The sequence below is a fragment of the Carex rostrata genome, chromosome 24, assembly GCF_964058835.1.
Source record: "Carex rostrata chromosome 24, lpCarRost1.2, whole genome shotgun sequence".
NCBI lineage: Eukaryota > Viridiplantae > Streptophyta > Magnoliopsida > Poales > Cyperaceae > Carex > Carex rostrata.
Genome location: NC_135941.1, coordinates 6,472,967 through 6,489,568, shown reverse-complemented (window position 1 = coordinate 6,489,568; position 16,602 = coordinate 6,472,967). Strand labels below are relative to the sequence as shown.

Here is a 16,602-nt window from a genome sequence, read left to right as displayed (position 1 = left end):
TACCAGTTCAAAAGCACCGTTAATGAGAAATTGTGTTGTTTTTATGGAAATTTTGTAGAAACATACAGGTCCGGACCAACTTTGCTGTTTTTTAATATGTAAAATGATATTATTTTATTATTTTTATTATGTAAGAGTATGTTATTTTTATTATTTTTTTATTACTGAAAATCTCGTCATACCAGTTCAAAAGCACTGTTTATGAGAAATTGTGTTGTTTTTATGAAAATTTTATAGAAATTTACAGGTCCGGACCAACTTTGCTGTTTTTTAATATGTAAAATGATATTATTTTATTATTTTTATTATGTAAGAGTATGTTATTTTTATTGTTTTTTTTATTACATTGATTGTTTTTTATTTAGTATCCGATTAGTTAATAAGTTTGAATCCTATAAACTATTTGAATCCAATTCATGTCCCTCCCTTGCAGAAATCATGCGTCCCTGGGTGAATTAATTATATTTTTTGAATCTTTGTTATTGATTCATTATTACTTCAATGACCAAGTTAATTTTATTTGTTCATTACAGCCATTAATTCAGGTAGAAGTAAACGTACAAGAAATGCACCAATGTATATAAATGCAAAGGATCCCTTGCATTATTTCTCAAGTCTTAATCGCTGTTAGTTTACTTGGTCACCAAATGGGGAAGGCACTATACATGGACCCACCATATATATATATATTTTTTCAAATCGTTGAGACTTGAGACATGTATTTAATGTATCCATATACATAATTTCATACCATGGGCTTGATATATTGATTTATAATAATATCACACACAAATCTCTTCTATGAATTTTATTCTTAATATATATATAATTGGACTTCCTATTGAATGGGTCAAACACCACGTGTCATTTAATAATCCAATTATAGCCATTATTATTTATTAACCAGTTAATCATGGAAGATAAATATTAAGTCTCAATCTCTTTTGGTAATTCATGATTTATGCTTGGAATAGTTCTAAGTTCAATTATAGTAATAATTTTTCTTTTATCTTGTATATCGTTGTATAGGAGGATATCCAATGGCAAATCTTAGGGCCTGTTCAGCGGTCAAAAGGGAACGGGAATGTAAATTTTTGAATGGCCGAAATATTGTGTGCGTGGGCTGATTTTAGCGAAGTTTGAGTAAATTTTTTTTTCCAAATGCACAGTAAACAGCCAAACAGACCCTTAATGAATTGTAAGTCTGGAACTTCTTATAATTAAATAAAACTTGTACGCTGGATATATTGTTTTTTTTTTTTTATCAGAAACCGCATGCTGATTTCAAAATTAATGTAGATCTCATGCGCATTGGCAATGGAGAAGGAAAGCAGCCCCTGCATTTATTCTGTCATCGATCCCCATCACTCATCCCCTCAGCATGAAAAGGCAAAGCATTGTCCTGAGGAAAAAAGGAGCATAAATATGAGAGAGAATTATATATATATTGCATGTATCAAAGGTGCTTTTTTCTCTCTCTCACTGTATATATACATTGAGAAGGAAGAAAGAGATTGGTGCATTCAAAGATGAAGTCAAAGAAAAGCATACAAAGGCATGAACAATCATGACTGAGCCAGCAATCATGACCCCATCCTTAAATACATCTACCAACACATAAGGACAAAACAAAAGAAATAAAGCAAACATGAATCAGCAACTTAATTACTTCTCCAGAAACAAAAGAAAAAATGATTTTATATTGACAATTTCTTTATCAATACTAACTTATTATCATCAGAAAATTGTTACACAACAAATGATATTATTTTGGTATGGAAATAAATCTGCTGCCATCCTACAGAACCGAACCGAACCAACCGATATAGCATTGCAACCAAATCGAGGTGTGCCAAAGTTTTATTTTGATTTCTTAAGTTCAAATAGAAATATATTAATTTTTTTTATTTAAAGCAATTGATTTATAATAAACCGAAGTATATTAAGAAATAAATCGGGTATTAAGAAATAAACCGAAGTATTTAAAGCAATTGATTAAGAAATAAGCCGGATTATTAAGAAATAAACTAGGACGATCCTGACCAAATTCATAATATATAAAAGTTCGGTCAGTTCGGTTTTGAAAATTTCCAAACCAAATCGAACCAAAGTTTCAATTCGGTTTTAAAAACAAATCGAACCGAATCATTAAATCGAAAAAATGAACCGCTTGATCCAAACTAATTCGGATCGGTTCAAAACCAAATAAACCGGACCCAATGAACAGCCCTAGGTGTGGTAACTGGTAAGAAGTCAAAAACGGTTTATAACCAGGTTGTGTCCAATCAGATGTACATGTGCACATCAATAAACTCAGGATGAATCACGAACTGTCTCTCTCTTAATTTCTCTCTCTCACTGAACAGCTTTCTCTCTCTGAAAAGGCAAACGTCCCTTCAGTCTCTCCCTCACAGTTCCCGCGGTATCCCTTAACAGTATACCCTTTTTTTATATATAGGTCTCTGTTGGTGTTGGGTACATCCTCTCCAGTGGTACAAAGGCTGTATAAAGACAATTAACCATGCATCTATCCATTAATATATATCATGCTCTTGTTGTCCTTGTGCCTTGACATATGTTATGTAAGAACAATTTCTACATGCTGCTGTTGCTGCAGCTGCTACAGTCACAGTACTTTCAGGCCTAGAGAGAGAGAGAGAGGGAGGGGGAGGCATTGAATAGCGGGGGGTGGATGCATTAATGGGACAGCGCCAAGACTGTAAGGCATTGTATTTGACTATACCTTCTTGGAATTTGCTCCTTTGCACGCTTTACAGGTCATTTTTACATAACATTCTGGTTTAAAGGTCCCAATTAAACAAAATAGAAAGAGAGGAGGCATATTTATATATATATAGAAGAATATCAAGAGAGAGAGAGAGAGAGAGAGAAGGACAACAGCTTGGCATAGCCCGTATCAGCCTCCTTAAATACATGCTTCCTGTCCCCTTCCTAATAATTCCTATTCAGGCTCTAGGAGCTAGGTAGCATTCAACTCTCATGTGTCACGAGAGAGATCTAGAGAGAGAGAGAGAGGCATCTTTGTGTGGTTGTTCTAGTTGTGTACCTATACAACTTTGGAATTAGGAATGTGATTTTGCACTGTCAAAGCAAAAAACAGGGTCTGATATTTTTTAGTTATCAGCTCATCATATTAATTTCACAAATAGGGTAACTCACAGAAATTAATTACTAAGAAAATATTGAAAAGAAAATTCCTCTTTGATCGTTCATATTAGCAAATTAGGTTTTACTGATAGGTCAACTTATGCTGACAACCCATCAAGTCGATATGGAGCTAAAATGTGTGCTTAATTCGTTGTTTGTACTAAGATATTTTGTTTAATTAGGTAGTTGTATTTAGGGGAATGTGAGATTCATGACAGTACTTAGCATTTGTCAATATCAAATATCACCATAATTAAGGACCAAATTGTAAAGTTAAACCAACTTCTCTAAATATGATGCTAGTAGCCTACAATTGTACACAATTGAAAGTCTAATCCGAACCAGCTAAAACAATTGTTGAAGCATTTGGTTGGTATCTCCTTGTACATGCTATCAACAACTAGAAGGAAATGAGCGTTCATTTTGACCCAAAAAGGCCCAAAATGAAGAGACAAAAGGCATCTGCACTCAGTCTAAGCCCAACAAATAAAAGCCCATAATATTAGCAACTTACAACGAAACAAGCGAGAAAAGATTGTTTCTGGGCTCAGCCAAGCCCACTACTGGAGAAATAACTTGGGAAGAAAACCAAAAACCCGCCAAACCCAGCGAAGGAACACTCGCGGCTCAATATACCACCATGCTAACCTCCTTTCGCCACCTCCGCCGCCTCCGTCCCATCGCCGCCGCCGTTATCCGCCGCACTGCCGTCCCTCCTCCTCCTCCTCCGCCCAAACTCATTCATTTCCTCCCTTTCTCTTCTTCACCTGCGACCTCTCTCTCGGAACCAATCCTGTGCAAACCGAACGGAGAGGAGATCGACAAGCGAGGAGGGGCCATTGAAGAGGAGAGTGGAAAGGGGATTTTAGACAATGTACGTCAAGGAGGCGACACGGATGCATACGCGGCAATCGAACTGGCGCTGGATTCGGTCGTGAAGGTTTTCACGGTTTCTAGCAGCCCCAATTACTTCCTGCCATGGCAGAACAAAGCCCAGCGCGAGAGCATGGGATCAGGTTAGAAACGATAGCACGTGTGATTTTAAGTCAACTTCTCTGATTTCAATGGTTAATAGTCAATTCACTCTGCTATATTCAGGTTTCTTTAATCCTTTTTTTTTCAGAAGAATAAAGTGTTTATTTCTACTGTGAAAGTAAGGCACTTAATTAATTAATTATTTTTTTTTGTTAAGAAAAACTGTTCCTTTTGAATCAACATGTACTTCTCTAGAAATTTAAGTATTCCATAAACCCATCCTTTGTACTTATATTCAGTGATCACAATTCAGTGCATGTTCAGGGTATATTTTTACCAATTAAAGTATCCTTCTGTCTTGTGCAAAAACTCTTCAGCTCTACCACTATAATAAACCATGTTTAACAAAGACTTCTTTAAACAAGAGGAGAATTAACTGATACATTCTGTTGAGAAGGGAAAATATTGTCCAGGTATCCCTCTAATATTATAATTTAATTCTCTGATCCAGGATTTGTGATTCCTGGCAGACGAATAGTAACAAATGCGCATGTGGTAGCCGATCACACATTTGTTCTGGTCAGAAAGCATGGGTCACCAACCAAGTATAAGGCTGAGGTACAGGCAATTGGCCATGAGTGTGACCTGGCGCTTTTATCAGTTGAGAGCGAAGACTTCTGGGAAGGGATGCATTTTTTGGAGCTTGGAGATATTCCCTTCTTGCAAGAGGCTGTTGCTGTGGTTGGGTATCCTCAAGGTACTTGGTTAAACTCACAATCCAATATTAATTTGTCCATTCACTGCTTAGTTGAATTATTCATACATCAATTTGGTTTTTACTGTTATGGTCCTAGCATGCACCCTTATGGTAATTTCATTACCAAAGTGTTCTTGATTTCAAATAGCCCCATACCTAGTTCAATTTTTTGCTGTGGTCCTTTTGCAAGAGGCTGTGACCATGGGTACCATCAAAGCATGTTTTTCCAGATCAGAGTACCTTACCAGCTAGTTTGGCATGCCTTAGGTGAATTGTATTGGCTATATTTGTTATATGTCAAAATTAAAGGAAAAAAGATGTGAATTTAAGATAATCAAATGAGTTTAATTTGGTTAGGCACTGATAGGTATCCTTCCAGTATTGTGTCATTGCATTTAGATCAAGTGCTGTAATTCAGAGGCTCGCACCGAATTAGCCCCCATTCAGTATGACGTTATTGTTGTTAGATCCAGGGCTGTAATGTAGAGGCAGTGCTGTCCATTGATTATTTCAGTGGAGTTAGGTTTGGGGTTATTTTTGAAAAAGAAAAATACCTTTACAAAAACAAAGAAGGTAGCCTTAACAAAAAGATTACACAAAAAAAAAAACTCAACAGATATCCAAAGGTAACCCCAATAATACAAAGCCACCTCGACAAAAACAAAAGCAATTATAGCATATAACCTATGAACTACCGATACGCAAACTACGTGCACAAATAGTATGGTTGACTTCCAAAATGAGTTCACTATTGCATGATTTAATAAACTGAACGACTTTTGTTTGACAAAAAGTTGGTCTCTACCGAAAATTGAGCTGGTTAATATTTACTTGTAAAAGTACCTCCGGAAATTTTTGCAATATATGAAGCACATATTGGTTGTGAACTGAAAAAATAAAATAAAAAAATTATTGATCATCTGCTATATTATAAATGTTCTGCTTGTCTTAGTACTATGGAGTGTTAGTGTATTCTTAACAATAATCTTAACTGCAATAATCACCATTCTAACTTGTTAAAGTTTGGTTAAATCAAGGAACAATCTGTGTGTGGGCTCTGATCAGCTTCAAAATGGGCGAAAAGTGTTATATCGAGGGTCAACATAACATTTTTCATATTTCCAATGTTTAAACAAGTACAAATAAATGCAAATTAGCTTGACTGTACTAGTGATTTGAATTTGCCTGCTTTTATAGGTGGAGACAACATATCCGTGACAAAAGGAGTTGTCTCTAGAGTGGAACCGACACAGTATGCACATGGGGCTGCACAGCTGATGGCAATTCAAATTGATGCGGCTATTAACCCTGGAAACAGTGGCGGGCCCGCCATCATGGGTGATAAAGTTGCTGGTGTTGCCTTTCAGAATCTCTCTGGAGCTGAAAATATCGGGTTAGTGAATCTCCAGGGGCATTTTTTTCTTACCATTCCGTTTTTCGAAGAATTTGCATGAAGCCCCTACTTTGTCAAGTTGTATATACCCTCCATTTTAATTGGTGTCTCAGTCCTTGGCATGGATCTTCAGCTTGTAAATATGGTTAAATGGTAAAAAAAAAAAAAAAAAAACATATTGGCTGTATTTTTGTATGACTTATAACACTTTTATGACCTGGTAATGTAGTTAAGGGCTTTTTTTTCATCATACTAAATTCATCTAGCAGGGTGTAATTCTAGTGAATTATTTAAGCCCAACTAAAAGTCCAGTCTGAATTTGAATTCTCAATGCATTAGCTATATGTATTTGCACCAAGGGGTTATTTTTTTTATAATTTTGCAAATAAATGAAATGTTTTCACAATGCATTAGATATATATATATATAGAGAGAGAGGGGTTGGCTAAGATCAAAGTGGTAGTTTTTGAGCCTTGGTGCTACCAATTTGTTTTTGCAGTTTCAAAGTCCAAATAGTCGATCTGAAGTGCTCAACGTGTTCTCCATATTAATATGTGCTTGGAGAACAATTTTTTTTGGAATTTTTTTACTCTTTTTTAAGGCTTTTTTAAAATCATTGTTTTAAATAATAAAAAATAAATAAGTAAAATTTGAAAAACAATGATGTTTAAAAATTCATAAAAAATAGTAGAAAAATGCTAAAAAATGTAAAATTTGGTCTCCAAACACATTTTAGTATGGAGAACATGTTGAGCACTTCAAATCGCCTATTTGGACTTTAAAAACTGCAAAAACGAGTTGGTAGTACCAAAGCTCAGGAATTACCACTTTGATCTTAGCCAACCTCTCTCTCTCTCTCTCTATAGACACACACACACACACACACACATATTTGCACTAAGGGGTATTTTTTATAATTTTTCAACTAAAATAAATGTTTTCACAATGCATTAGATATTACTCTTTCCATTTTGCTCTTTCTCAAAGCCAGTGTGGGTTGTGGATTATTTTCAGGTACATAATTCCTGTACCTATAATAAAACATTTTATAATGGACATAGAGGAGAGAGGCAAATATGTGGGCTTCTGTTCTCTTGGTTTATCATGCCAGCCAACTGAAAATTCACAGCTCAGGGAACACTTTCACATGAGACCTGACATGACAGGTGTACTCATCAGTAAGATAAACCCTTTGTCAGATGCGGCTAAGGTTTTGAAAAAAGACGATATTATCCTTGCATTTGATGGTGTACCAATTGCTAATGATGGAACAGGTACATACCTCCTGGTACTTCTGGAAGGCTATATAAAATTATTTGACTTGATCTGAAACCATTTTCACACTCAACTTGCACTGTTTATGTGATAATTTTACAAATCAGACTGCTTTTCTCATCTTGGGGACCTGTGAGCAACTATCAACATATCTAGACTAATTTGCCATTATGACCACCTGCTAAAAGCTAAATCAAGTGAAAAATGGCCAAACATTCCATCATAATAAGTAGGTAATCTGGTGCCTGAAATCATCAACCTACCAAACCAACCAGCTATTGCCCTGAGTTTAGATCAATTTCAGCATGCTCCAATTTAGAAGAAACAAGGGCTGATTAGTAAGAGGACTCAGAAAATATCCATATTTGACTGGATATATCTTCTTCACTCTTGTGTCTAATGCTTTCATGGTATTTGCAAGTAACCAAAAAATAATGTATGCCATTAGTTGCAAATATCAAAAATCTGAGATTATTTGGAAATGATGGAAAATGTTGTGAGTCACTGGTAAAACTGCATTTTGAAGGGTGTATGCTTATACTTTTGTCTTTTGGTACCTTCCAGTTCCATTCCGGAATAGAGAGAGAATAACATTCGATCATCTAGTCTCTATGAAGAAAGCAGGAGAAAAGGCTATCCTGAAAGTACTACGAGATGGCACAGAGCAGGAGTTTAGCATATCTCTTCGACCTGTAAGTGTTTTTACTATTTAACCGGTCAATTCCTACCTGATAACACATCATTTTAGATACTTGTAAAGATTTGTGCGATTAAAAAGATAATTTTGTGAAAAGTTTGACAACTTTGTTTCTAGCTCTAATGAGCTTGCTTTTCAACATGCCAGTTTGAGGACATCAAGGTAAGTGAACTTTTGTTATGTTTCAGTTATTATCAACTAGTTATGAAGTTTTTGGTGCATAATTATGAAAAGCTCATGGATAGTTTCGTTCATTTTCTGTTTGACTCGGTCACTATTTTGGTGTGGGTTGCATTTCGTCCAAGAATATTTTGATAAAGTTGTAGGGATAAAATAGTTTTTACCTTTCATCAGCAGAAAATCAAGAAAACAAACTTGATTTTAGAAATATAGTAAAATTAATCGTCCTCTTATGTTTAATTTCTTTTCTGCAGCTTCAACCTCTAGTACCAGTTCATCAGTTCGACAAATTACCAAGCTACTATATCTTCGCCGGATTTATCTTTGTACCATTAACACAACCATACCTTCACGAGTATGGTGAAGACTGGTACAACGCTTCCCCTCGTAAGTTGTGTGAAAAAGCTTTGAGAGAGCTGCCAAATAAGGCTGGAGAACAGCTTGTAATTCTCTCTCAGGTTTTCCTCCTCTTTCTTGAACCTATATATTGCAAGTATTTAATGCAAAGTTGCAAACTATTGATCAAGCATACACTTTTTTTCAGTGTATATGTTTTGGTGTTTGTCGCACTTTCTATCGATTACTGATCAGATCAACTTTTACTTTTTTAAATGGGGGTTTCATTCATGCAATGTGTTTTTTTGTTCTTTTCAGGTATTAATGGATGATGTAAACACAGGATATGAAAGACTAGCTGAACTTCAGGTAACATGCTGTTCACACACATGCACACACGACTCTTTTTCTTACATGTGTGTTTATCTGTTTGATGAAACTATTTTTTCTGTTAAAAATACTGAATCCTCTTTTTTCCATCTCTAGGTGAAGAAAGTGAATGGTGTTGAGGTTGAGAATTTAAAACATTTATGTAGACTAGTGGAAGGCTGTCAAGATGAAAACCTAAGATTTGATTTAGATGAGGAAAGAGTAATTGTCTTAAACTACAAAATTGCAAAATTAGCTACCTCTCGCATTCTACAGCGGCACAGAATTCCATCTGCCATATCTAGTGATTTGATAGAAGAACAATCACCAGAGAGGGAAATTGAGTTATCCTGTGTTAGGTAATATATTTAGATTTTAGGATTTTCCATATCAAAGTTGGCCAAATTATTTATTATTATTTTTTTAAAAGAGAAAGATAGAGGTGTAGCCTATTAAATTATTGAGCTTATTTTATTGGCCAAGTTAATATTTTATTTTTGTTTTTGACCTTATTTTAATTATTAAGTTTTGGCCATTGCTTTTGTTCCTTTAAGTGGTATTGATTCTTTTGTAACATATGTTACGTTAGAAAGACAAATAACATTTTGTAAAATTATTTAACACATCATGATATTGCCGTGCTAATGGTTAGTTCTTGATTTGGGTCGATAAAATGACAATAAGAAATTCAATTCAGAATCTTGTCTGTTTTATTTTATTTATAATTAACCATTTCTTTTACTGTTTTTTATTTTAATTTCCACACGCGTTGTTCATTTTTCTTTTCCTTTGCAAGTTAGATTGTATTTAAGCACCGACATGTGCTGCATAATTTATACGACTCTAGGTCTGAATATTCAATGTAATTTCATGAATTATATTATAAAGTTGCTTTTCTATCTATTATTGCTCAATGGGTAATCAATCCGTTTTTAAATTGTACCAAATTAATGGTACAATCTATCTAAATTTTATTTGATAGCTATTTCATGTACGATCTATAATTTGAAAGTTCCATTTTGGCAACTTTTTGATTGATTTTTGACAAGGAAAAATTGAATTGTATTTTTACAAATTGAGGTCTGAGTTTTCACAAATTGAGGCTACCAACTGCAATTTTGTACAATTTAATATTCATTGAAATGTTTATGGTGTACCGAATTCATTCTGAATTGTAATACCTATGCCTTCTTTTTCTGAAAGTTTGTACTAAATTCACAATCCAGAGTAGTTAGTACTATGTAATTTTGCCTCAATTTATGCAAGTTTAGGAGAAAAGGCACTACAAGATAAAAAAAAAATATGAAATGTTGGTAGTCAAAGTAATATGACTGAATAGAAATGTCATGAAAAATGCTGTCTTGCGATTATTAATAAGAACTTTTCTTAATTAAATATTTCTCTACATTCTGAACTTATGGAATCATTTCTTCCCTCTAATCATTGTCAGATTATTCTGTGGTTGGTCCTGTGGTGGAAGCCCATCCGTCCATTGGTTGTTTGAGAAGGTTTAACAACTATGTAATTTTGCCTCAAATGAAGTTAAAGGATCACAACCTCCATATGAAGTCATGTCAACCGAAAAATCACAATTTTTCTCAAAGAGACATAAGTGGTTGTTTAAGAAGGTTTAACAATTTTTTTGTTTAATCAATACGAGAATTGGTTGGAATATAGCATTGATATATTCTTTCGTATATGTTTGCCTACCTCTGACAAAATTCCTGGCCAAGCCACTGACCCAATGTACACGTTGTATAAGAGAGATGGCCTATTGGGCCCATTGGAAGAAAAAAAACCCCATTAAAATCAACACTGGGTCATTAACTTCATCTCACATAACAGCCCATTGGGTCAATTTTGTACTCTTCTCTTCAGAATAGACAGACAAAAGGAAAACGAGTCTGAGCCGCACTGAGAAGAGAGATGGCTACTACTGCTACTACTACTACGGTTGTTTGTTCTATTAATCCAATTCTCCCTACCTCTCAATTCTCATTTACTCGAACCACCACTGGACACCTCCAGCGTCGCTTTCTCACTGTCAGTGTTAGAGCACAAGACTCCGATGGTCAGTCGTCCCAGCAGCAGCAGCAGCTTAACCTCTCCGTTCTTCGCTTCACTCTAGGGATACCCGGGTTGGATGAGTCGTACCTGCCGAGATGGATTGGAGTTGGTTTTGGGTTACTTGTGCTGCTCAACCATTTCCTCTCTACCAATCCTACTTCTCCCCAAATTGTAAGTTTTACACTGCTTTTGTAAATAAAAAAAGCAAAGAGCTTTGTCTGAAATTTTGTGTGTTTGGTGATATGGCAGAGGTCTGAGATTCTGGGGTTTTGTCTGGCTGCCTTCTCTGCCATGCTCCCTTATCTAGGGAGGTTTCTTGAGGTACCAAATTTCCAAATTATGTATTTTATTTTTATTATTTCATTGATTATGCTGATTATTTTTTTTTCAGTTCCTGGATATTTTCTAAAATTTTGGTATATAATACATTTTGGTTAAAATATCATAATGAACCCTAGTTAGTGCTGACATGGAATCAGTCATTGTTTAACTGAAAGATGATCCTAAGCACCAAATTTGACTTCAATTATATCATATATAAGAGAATTTGTTGAGAACAAGAGATACAAGGGCCATTTGTGAAGAAAAAGAAAAAAAAAAACTTCAACTGGTTTTTGGTTATTCAATTCTTGATCCTATTGATAAGAATTTGGTAATAAGACGCTTGACTAACATGCAAATCTTATGATTTCTTCAATAACTTTGCAAACCTTATGCAAGATTATATTTTTACAATAAAATCAATGCCTGGGTAATTTTGTAGGGGGTTAGTTCGGTTAATCGCCTCCCACTGCCCGAAGAAAGCAAACAAATATTTATATTATCTGAAAATTTGTCTACTGCTCAGAAGGAAGATTTGGCATGGGCATCATATGCTTTGTTGCGTAATACCAACACCATGTCTGTGGTATTTTCTTACTCTTTTTATTGCTTCATTATTTGGTTTCGAAAACAAATAATCAAAAGCAGTCAAAGATGTTTTAGTTATGTTTGTTATTACCCAAATGTTGTTTTATTTTCTTTAACAGTTTATAGCTGTCAAAGATTTTATATGTATACGTGGCTGCTGGGATACACCAGAGAAAGCATCAAAAACAGCCATAATAGATCAGTTTAAGGATCAGATCCAGCAAGCAGGATTTCGTGGCCTAACAGAAACCCTCTATTTTCCAAGATATACTGGTAAATTGTTTTTTTTTTCTTGTCAATTATAAGATATCTGCATTTGCACGAAGCATGTGTGAGTGTGAATTTCTTATATGCTGAAGGAAACCCAAGTCTCTTTTATTTTTTGGATTAAAAGCAGCTTACAGTTGAAACAAAGCTTAATTGATGCAGAAAAATTTACTATACTGTCCCTGAACATTTTTGTATCATTCTGGACACAAGTACTTGTTCATATGAAATGCAAACCTATCAAATGAGCCAGATTTTGTTAGTTCAATTTGAGTTCATGGAAAGTAAAAGGTGCACTTGACAGAATTTGAGGCAACAGGTCAAGAAATTACCTTTGATTTGACTTTGATTTATTTAAAATTAGAATGTACATTTTTCAAAACTTTCTTATAACATAAAGAATTGACAGCATTTTATATTTCAGAAACTCAGGTTGGGAAGATTTTACCAAAAGGGGTTCTTTCATTTGTAGTACACCCGATCTCAAGCATTGACGGTTTAGTTTTGGTGGCATCCAACTCAAACTATGCATATAGCGACAAAGATATAGCTTGGATAAGATCAGTTGCTAACAAGTTTCAACTTATGGCACCTTAAGAAGACGATGCTTAGGTGCACATAGGAAATAGGATGTATATATTTTCTTTTATCAAACCCAGCTTGTGACTTAAGACTTGCTTCTTTCTATGAAAGCTATTTTAATTTTCATTTATTCTTTGTTCAAATTAACTGAGCATGCAAAACTTCATAAATGAAAAGAAAGCATAAATGAATGTGTCTGCCAATAGTAAACTTTTGAATACAAAACTACTGCAATTGTATTTTTGTAGCAGTTAATATAATTTTATAATGGTTTCAATGAACCTCAAATTCAACCAAATGAGATCAGAGCAGACTTAGATTAATCCGATTAAAATCATCCTCAAACATCGAACTATTTTACATAATTAGGTATAATCTCATCATTATTGGGTTTTACTATCAAACAAAGTAGTTGTCAATCACAGTTTAGATGCACCAGATATGCTATTGCCTCTTGTATTAATTCATCAAATAATTATTTTCTGCTATTAATGCCAGTTTCTTTCCTCTGAAAATTTGTTTAGTGATCAGAAAAACAAACAAAATGTCCAGATTTTGCAATACAAATACAAATTATGAAATCTAACTAGACATCAGGCTTGTTTCATTTTACTTGTCTAACTTCAATCATCAATCTTTTGTGTGAAGCCACTATCGTTTTCTCTTGTCAAGCTGTACTTTGTAAAGCAACTAATGCCAGCAACTGATAGGCTACAAGAACTTCTCCAGTCCATAAACCAGATTTTGTAAAACCAGGAGTTTGTTAAATTTGTTCATCTACAAAAATCAATCAAACAGTATAAGCTTTTCCAAAATAATTAATTACCTTTAATCGTACCACCTTTCGAATTGCCAGAATTAACCCTGGCATGAGGCACTGTACATTTGTTATGTCATGTCTTAATGTATAAACCTGGAAGTAAATTAACAAAAATTTGGTTATATAGATTGCAGCACTTGATAGTAAATTTTTAGATTAAATGATGAAATTAATGGTTCACAACTTACCTCGCCAGGGCCAGAGAAGTGAACTGAGGTACTTGAAGGAAGACCAGGAAGAACTAGACTATGTACACGTACATCATCTTCACCTAATGCCTGACCTCTTACCTTTTAAAATATCATTCATCAATTGATTAAGTTATATATACTAGTATATTATGTGCAGCAATTCAGTTGCAAATTGATTCAATATATAAACTTCATACATGATTATTTGTTGATATATCTTCTCCATTATACAACTGACCCATATGTAGTGGTTTAATGGGCGGGCGGGTACAGGTACCCCGGGTATACCCGGGCACGGGTACGGGTACGGGTACGTCTCGGGTACGGGTATGTCGGGTATTTTTTTCAAAAACCATACCCTACCCGTTCTATACCCGTACCCGTTGTACCCTTGACGGGTAGGGCGGGTACGGGTTTTTTTTTTTCTTTTTTTATGGTTTTTTTGTTTCAGTTTTTTTGTTGGTTTTTTTTTTTTTTTTGCTATTTTTTGTTTCGTTTTTTTTTTCATTTTTTTCCTTTTTTTTCTGATTTTTTTTTCTGTTTTTGTTTTTGTTTTTTTACTTTAAAACAATAAAATATAAATAAAAAAAAGAAATTAAAACAGAATTTTAAAAACAGAAATTAAAAAACAGAAATTAAAACACAGAAATAAAAACAGAATTTTAAAAACAGAAATTAAAAAACAGAAATAAAAACAGAATTTTAAAAACATAAATTTAAAAACATAAATGAAAAAACATAAATTAAAAAACAGAAATAAAAACAGAATTTTAAAAACAGAAATTAAAAAACAGATTTTAAAAAAATAGAAATTAAGGGTTTGGGGGGAAATTTGAATTTGGGTCAGGTATAAGGGTAGTGATTGGTAAACGGGCCGGGCCGGGCGGTCCGGGCAAAACCCGGGCACGGGCACGGGTAGCCACGGTCACGGGCGTCACGGGCACACGGGTACAACGGGCCGGGCGTCACGGGTTTTTTTTTCAAAAATTCTGCCCTGCCCGTTTAATACCCGTGCCCGTCACGGGTTCGGGGGCAGGACGGTCCGGGTACCGGGGGCCGGGCGGTCCGGTCCGGTCCGGGTCCGGACCGGTTTTTTTTTTCTTTTTTTTCTGTTTTTTGTTTCTGTTTTTCTGTTCTGGTTTTTTTCTTTTGGTTTTTTTTTCGGTTTTTTTGTTCTGTTTTTTTGGTTCTGTTTTTTTGGTTCTGTTTTTTTTTTCTGTTTTTTGTTTCTGTTTTTTTTCAGTTTTTCTGTTCGGTTTTTCGGTTCTATTTTTTTTTGTTCTGTTTTTTTTTTCGTTCTGTTTTTTTGTTCTGTTTTTTCGTTTTTTTTTTTTTTTGTTCTGTTTTTTCTGTTTTATTTTGCTGTTTTTTTTGCTTTTTTTTCTGTTTTATTTTGCTGTTTTTTTTTGCTGTTTTTTTTTTCTGTTTTTTTTTTTTTTGAAAACCAATAAATTATAAATATAAATTCATACCAATTTAAACTCATTTGACATGGTTGTATATTTGAACTCAATAATTTTTGTTATAATAAAATATAAATCAAAAATTTCTTAAATCAATTATTTTAAAAATAATTAAGCTCTTATTTTAAAACAATAGATTAAAAAATGAAAGTTACCCTCCTCTTTTATTTCGGGCTTGGGACCGGCTATGTAAAATAACATAGGCAGAGTTCTAACTTTTTTTTTGTTAGTAATTTTTCGTAAAAATGAATAATTTAAAAACTAATTGAAATATTTAGAAATTTATAATTTAAAAAATAACCATAAAAATTAAATCTAACATCTTTATTTAATTATTAAAAATAAATCCGAATTTCAAAATATAAAATATAACCTATTCAAAACAAGTCTAATTACTTCACATATTAAAAAAAAAAATCTAACATCTTTATTTAACCTATTAAAAATAAATCCGAATTTCAAAAATAAAATCTAACCTATTCAAAACAAATCAAATTACTTCACATATTCAAAAAAATAAATCTAACATCTTTATTTAACCTATTAAAAATAAATCCGAATTTCAAAATATAAAATATAACCTATTCAAAACAAGTGTAATTACTTCACATATTCAAAAAAACAAATCTAACATCTTTATTTAACCTATTAAAAATAAATCCGAATTTCAAAAATAAAATCTAACCTATTCAAAACAAATCTTCTAACAAATCTAATATAAACTAAATAAATCTAACAAATCTAACATAAAATAAATCTTATAAATCTAATTACTTAACAAATTTAATAAATCTAACATTCAATAAATATAACAAATCTAATTACTTCACATATTCAACAAAATAAATCTAACATCTTTTATTAACCTATTAAAAATAAATCCGAATTTCAAAAATAAAATCTAACCTATTCAAAACAAATCAAATTACTTCACATATTCAAAAAAATAAATCTAACATCTTTATTTAACCTATTAAAAATAAATCCGAATTTCAAAATATAAAATATAACCTATTCAAAACAAGTGTAATTACTTCACATATTCAAAAAAACAAATCTAACATCTTTATTTAACCTATTAAAAATAAATCCGAATTTCAAAAATAAAATCTAACCTATTCAAAACAAATCTAATTACTTCACATATTCAACA

General features: G+C 33.3%; 2 protein-coding genes across 3 annotated transcripts; both read left to right on the top strand.

Moving 5' to 3' along the window:
* The first annotated feature begins 3,765 nt into the window (after nt 1–3,765).
* Nucleotides 3,766–9,846, top strand: DEG10 (DegP protease 10). Its single transcript, XM_078325935.1, has 8 exons — nt 3,766–4,184; nt 4,655–4,900; nt 6,098–6,293; nt 7,308–7,567; nt 8,133–8,260; nt 8,700–8,903; nt 9,100–9,150; nt 9,268–9,846. The coding sequence occupies exons 1-8, from the start codon at nt 3,809–3,811 to the stop codon at nt 9,511–9,513; spliced, it is 1,707 nt and encodes a 568-aa protein (XP_078182061.1). The 5' UTR covers nt 3,766–3,808; the 3' UTR covers nt 9,514–9,846.
* A 1,185-nt stretch (nt 9,847–11,031) lies between these two features.
* LOC144575860 (protein COFACTOR ASSEMBLY OF COMPLEX C SUBUNIT B CCB2, chloroplastic-like) lies at nt 11,032–13,105 on the top strand. Of its 2 annotated transcripts, none has more exons than XM_078326106.1 (5): nt 11,032–11,388; nt 11,467–11,538; nt 11,981–12,124; nt 12,246–12,399; nt 12,803–13,105. In XM_078326106.1, the coding sequence occupies exons 1-5, from the start codon at nt 11,077–11,079 to the stop codon at nt 12,988–12,990; spliced, it is 870 nt and encodes a 289-aa protein (XP_078182232.1). In that variant the 5' UTR covers nt 11,032–11,076; the 3' UTR covers nt 12,991–13,105. The 2 variants fall into 2 exon arrangements, with proteins under 2 accessions (XP_078182232.1, XP_078182233.1); XM_078326107.1 differs by having other exon boundaries at nt 11,038–11,388; nt 12,818–13,105.
* Nucleotides 13,106–16,602: the final 3,497 nt, after the last annotated feature.